Source organism: Pelophylax lessonae (genome assembly GCF_965119305.1).
Source record: "Pelophylax lessonae genome assembly, chromosome: 2".
In the NCBI taxonomy this organism is placed as follows: domain Eukaryota; kingdom Metazoa; phylum Chordata; class Amphibia; order Anura; family Ranidae; genus Pelophylax; species Pelophylax lessonae.
Window position 1 is genome coordinate 370,539,624 of NC_138769.1, and position 6,000 is coordinate 370,545,623.

Sequence of the window (6,000 nt, forward strand, 5' to 3'; positions counted from 1 at the left end):
AGACCCGCATTTGGTATATGCTTTTAACCAAGAAAGTTTCATGTAAGCGTTACTCTATTATTTTAATAAAAAACCTGGCGGTACTTCACCATTTGAGCCCGTTCTATTTTTTGGAGATCAAGAGGTCCTGTCAGAGACCTGGCTACATCGAGCCCATTTATAAGGAGAAGGAGATATCTAACTGATCTAAATTACCTTGGAAGCGTAGAGGAGCAAGAAAAACACATTTGAGATATAAGGCCTAAAATTAAAGAAATGGAGGTGAGCGCATAGGACACCTAGTGGTCACAGCACTGAAGAGCACCTGCATGCATATTTAGAAGAAAGTTGTTTTTGAGCACTATCGACACTGATTTGGGACACTTGAGCACTTTATATTTATAACTTGGATTGAACCACGTAGGGACTTATACAGAGATTTAAAGGAACAGTTGGAATATTATTAGCACAAAACACCTATTGTATGAATTTTTGTATGAATTTTATAAGATGTGGTTTTATTGATTATATACAGTGGGTACGGAAAGTATTCAGACCCCCTTAAATTTTTCACTCTTTGTTATATTGCAGCCATTTGCTAAAATCATTTAAGTTCATTCTTCTTCCTCATGAATGTACACATAGCACCCCATACTGACAGAAAAACACAGAATTGTTGACATTGTTGCAGATTTATTAAAAAAGAAAAACTGAAATATCACATGGTCCTAAGTATTCAGACCCTTTGCTGTGACACTCATATATTTAACTCAGGTGCTTTCCATTTCTTCTGATCATCCTTGAGATGGTTCTACACCTTCATTTGAGTCCAGCTGTGTTTGATTATACTGATTGGACTTGATTAGGAAAGCCACACACCTGTCTATATAAGACCTTCCAGATCACAATGCATGTCAGAGCAAATGAGAATCATGAGGTCAAAGGAACTGCCTAAAAGAGCTCAGAGACAGAATTGTGGCAAGGCACAGATCTGGCCAAGGTTACAAAAAGATTTCTGCTGCACTTAAGGTTCCTAAGAGCACAGTGGCCTCCATAATCCTCAAATGGAAGACGTTTGGGACGACCAGAACCCTTTCTAGAGCTGGCCGTCCGGCCAAACTGAGCTATCAGGGGAGAAGAGCCTTGGTGAGAGAGGTAAAGAAGAACCCAAAGATCACTGTGGCTGAGCTCCAGAGATGCAGTCAGGAGATGGGAGAAAGTTGTAGAAAGTCAACCATCACTGCAGCCCTCCACCAGTCGGGGCTTTATGGCAGAGTGGCCCGACGGAAGCCTCTCCTCAGTGTAAGACACATGAAAGCCCGCATGGAGTTTGCTAAAAAAAACACCTGAAGGACTCCAAGATGGTGAGAAATAAGATTCTCTGGTCTGATGACACCAAAATAGAACTTTTTGGCCTTAATTCTAAGCGGTATGTGTGGAGAAAACCAGGCACTGCTCATCACCTGTCCAATACAGTCCCAACAGTGAAGCATGGTGGTGGCAGCATCATGCTGTGGGGGTGTTTTTCAGCTGCAGGGACAGGACCACTGGTTGCAATCGTGGGAAAGATGAATGCGGCCAAGTACAGGGATATCCAGGACAAAAACCTTCTCCAGAGTGCTCTGGACCTCAGACTGGGCCGAAGGTTTACCTTCCAACAAGACAATGACCCTAAGCACACAGCTAAAATAACGAAGGAGTGGCTTCACAACAACTCCGTGACTGTTCTTGAATGGCCCAGCCAGAGTCCTGACTTAAACCCAATTGAGCATCTCTGGAGAGACCTAAAAATGGCTGTCCACCAACGTTTACCATCCAACCTGACAGAACTGGAGAGGATCTGCAAGGAGGAATGGCAGAGGATCCCCAAATCCAGGTGTGAAAGACTTGTTGCATCTTTCCTAAAAAGTCTCCTGGCTGTATTAGATTAAAAGGGGGCTTCTACTAAATACTGAGCAAAGGGTCTGAATACTTAGGACCATGTGATATTTCAGTTTTTCTTTTTTAATAAATCTGCAACAATGTCAACAATTCTGTGTTTTTCTGTCAGTATGGGGTGCTATGTGTACATTCATGAGGAAGAAGAATGGACTTAAATGATTTTAGCAAATGGCTGCAATATAACAAAGAGTGAAAAATTTAAGGGGGTCTGAATACTTTCCGTACCCACTGTATGTTTATGATTTTACACAATATCACAAGGAAGGTATTATACACATTGTTTATAATAAGCACATATTTATTTATTTATATATTAATAATGAGACACTTTCTATATATATTAGCATAATATTTCTAGGTTTTTATATATTTATTTACAAGAGCACAGATGCACCTTTAAAGCGCGGTACTCCTCCCCCTCTTATTTATTAGAATTGTGTGGTTCACAATAATAGTACCTGCGGCATTAGAGGTCTTCAGATACCTATACCTGACAGCGCGAGAATTACACACATTTATATTACTATCTTTCATGACTGTAATGAAGATGTTTTTTTCCATTGAAATAACTAAGGACACATTGTTAGGGCACTAATTTGTTGAATAGATCAGACGTCCTGCTTGATTTATTATTAATTTTTCTTGATTTGCAGGTGCCAAATTTCCCATAAAGTGGACAGCTCCAGAAGCAATAAATTATGGGACATTTACCATTAAATCAGATGTATGGTCATTTGGTGTCCTTCTGAGTGAAATCATCACGTATGGGCGCATCCCATATCCTGGTAAGCTGCAAGATAAAAAAAAATAATTTGTGTAATTCTTTCAGGGTAACTTACAGTATAAGAGAAAATGTGTATACTGCACTAACCAACCCAAATCATATAAAAGCTGCTAGCACAAACAACTGAGAAACAGGTTGATATAAACAATAAATAAAAGTGCAGCGCCGAATCAGATAGAACTGTGACAGTTCTCCATATAAAAGTAAGTGACAAAGTGCATATAAAACCAAATCAATGGTATTATAAACATTAAGAAAATCAAAAAGTCCCAATTAAAAGTGCAAGGTGAAGACATCCAGGGTAATCCGGTGAATCATATTGTAAATATATCCCATCACCAACACCAAAATGAATAATGCGCTCACCAGAAGGTGTTGACCCAAACTACTATACAGCATAAGGGTCAAATAAGACTCATATGATGGTACTGAGATTCCTTAAATTGGACTGCATCCACAGGCGTTCTCCAGGTGTATATCCAGTGGGATGAATGGAGGATGAGGCTCACAGACATCAAGGACCATGAAGATATAGACCAACGGAAACAAACATAGTGTAAAACCCCAAAATAAAATAAATAAATAAAATGTATTTACATAAGGGAAATGCACTTACTAACTGTACAATACAGTATACTAGTCTGCATGCTGGCTTCATTTTATTTAGAGTGTCCATAAAATACCTTGAAGGCAATAAAGACCCAAGTGCTTTCCTGCTCTGACAGTGAAAGTTGTCAACAGCTACTTACCGAGAGTGCCCTATTCACCACTAATGTGACTGTTATTACAGTAGGGCATAACATATTTCAGAACAGGTTCGGAGATTAGTGGACTGAAAATGCCAAAACTGTATTTTCCACCAGTGTTGACATGCAGTGTGCATTGCGGTAACCTTCCTCTATAAAAAAAAAAAAAAGTTTTGTTGTTGTTAGTCAGCACAGGAGATTGGGAACTGGGATCCCCTCAGCTATCTAAGGTGTAACTTTCATGTTTTATTTCGGCACTGCAGAAGTAGGTTAATATGACAGATAACTGAGTGTTTGAATGTCCACTCCTTTTTTTATAGGTATGACTAATCCTGAAGTGATAGACTACCTTGAACATGGATATCGCATGCCACAACCTGAAAATTGCCCAAAGGAACTTTATGATTTGATGCTTCGGTGCTGGAATGACCATCCAGAAGAAAGGCCAACCTTTGAATTTCTTCGTTCTTACCTTGAAGACTTCTTCACAGCTACAGAGGGCCAGTATCAAGCACAGCCTTAACAAAGCTTCCTTTAATAAGGAGAAACAAGTGCCGAAGAAAATGTATTGATTTCAAAAAGACACACATAGGAAAAAAGCTTTGATGGATATGGTCACTGGTAACTTAACACATAGGAAAAAAGCTTTGATGGATATGGTCACTGGTAACTTAACACATAGGAAAAAAGCTTTGATGGATATGGCCGCTGGTAACTTAATTTAAAGTGAATCTGTGCATTTTAAATAATGTTTTAGGCTTGATTCACACTGTTGTGGGGCATTAGTACACGCTTTTTAACATGCATTGCGTTAGGGCAGCTTGCTCATTTGAATGTGCTGCCTGATGCACTAAAAAAAATGCTTACATTATTTTTTGTAGCACAGTCACCACAACACACAACATTAGGGAGCTGTAGTGCAATGGCAAGATGTATTGGGGGAGCACTAAGAATGACTGGTACGGCAGAGCACCAACATGCATAACGTGCCTTTATGTGCTTTGTGGTTACACATACGTTAACGCGCATAGCACTGCAGCACAATGATGTGCCCCCATACTTGCAGCATTTCCGTGAATTCCTTCTTAGAGTTCTGTTGGAGTCTCCAAACCAGGTTGGCTTCCAGGGTACATGAAGAGAAGGTATCTCACTTTTTCCCCTTTCCACAACGCACTACTTGGTGCATAGGTAAATATCAACTTTAAGAAAGTACGTATTTGCATAGGGTTTTCCTGGACCTCCTGTGGCATTTAAGGGGAAAATCTTATAAATATTTCCCTCATGGTACTTTTTATTCAGCCTTATATTTAAAACATTTTTAAAATGCACGTTTACTTTATGGCACAGAAGAAAAGACTCCTTGTCAGCAAATTATAAGACTTGAAATGTATGAGCTTTTCAGCTTTACCAACTGCTTCCTGAAGAGACTATTTACTTTACTGAACTTTTGTTAAATGAATTTAAAAGAACATAGCAAGCTTATGTAAGTCTTATATATTACTTAGCTGTATATTACATTAAAAAATCATTGAAACAATTTTTTTCTCTTAATGCCAGTACGAACAAAGAGCATCATTTTAAACAAATGCACAAAATGCTGGGTGGGTGCCCTGCAGTGATCGTTCAAGCGAATATTTCAACCGAAGAAAACCTATACTAAACTAATTTCAGAGGCTGCCTTACTTTTGAAAATGCTATCTAACTGGCTGTCTCTTGTTTCATTGCTTCCCGAGTCACTGACCTGGAATAAGCAAGTCAGACCTTCTTCTCTGCAAACTTGTTCTACGTCAGAGACTCAAAGTATTGAACTCAAAGTAATAAAACTATGTACTTTACCAAGCTTTTCATTTTTTTGTGTTGGCAGCTTTTTGTCACAATATTTTTTTTGGATTACAGTCATATTTTGACTTTTTAACAGCACTCTAGATTAGTCAAAATCCTTTTATAATGGGTCTAGTATGGGCACTCTGCAGCCTTACTTAACAACTTAAGCCCCAGAAGATTTTACCCCCTTCCTGACCAGGCCCTATTTTGCGATTCGGCACTGCGTGACTTTAACGGACAATTGCGCGGTCATGCGACACTGTACCCAAATTAAATTGACGTCCTTTTTTTCCCACAAACAGAGCTTTCTTTTGGTGGTATTTGATCACCTGTGCGATTTTTACTTTTTGCGCTATAAACAAAAAAAGAGCGTAAATTTTGAAAAAATTACAATATTTTTCACATTTTTTTATATGAAATTCCCCCAAAAAAATGTAAAAATCAAAATTTTTTAACATATTTGGCCAATTTGTTTTCTGCTACCTATGTTTGTTAAAAAAAATCGCAATAAGTGTTTTTGGTGGGTTTTTTTTTAACGAGTAATGGCGGCGATCTGCGATTTTTTTGTGACCGGCGGACATCGGGTCTGCCGGTCACACGCGCGGACTGCTTAGGGAACGAGCGGGGGCAGGAGCGGGAGTCACAGCGGGAGTCGGGTCAGGGGAGGAGCAGCGGCGATCGCGATCGCCGCCGCTCTTCCCCGATCATCGGGGATCTAGTGTGGAG

General features: G+C 39.4%; 1 protein-coding gene across 1 annotated transcript in view; it reads left to right on the forward strand.

The window, feature by feature from the left end:
* Positions 1-4,026, forward strand: part of LCK (LCK proto-oncogene, Src family tyrosine kinase) — a 65,899-nt gene extending 61,873 nt beyond the window's left edge. Inside the window, exons 12-13 of the mRNA XM_082247371.1 lie at positions 2,574-2,705; positions 3,771-4,026. Coding sequence (XP_082103497.1) covers positions 2,574-2,705; positions 3,771-3,973 — 335 coding nt within the window. The 3' untranslated portion in view covers positions 3,974-4,026. The remainder of the gene's footprint in view (positions 1-2,573; positions 2,706-3,770) is intronic.
* Positions 4,027-6,000: the final 1,974 nt, after the last annotated feature.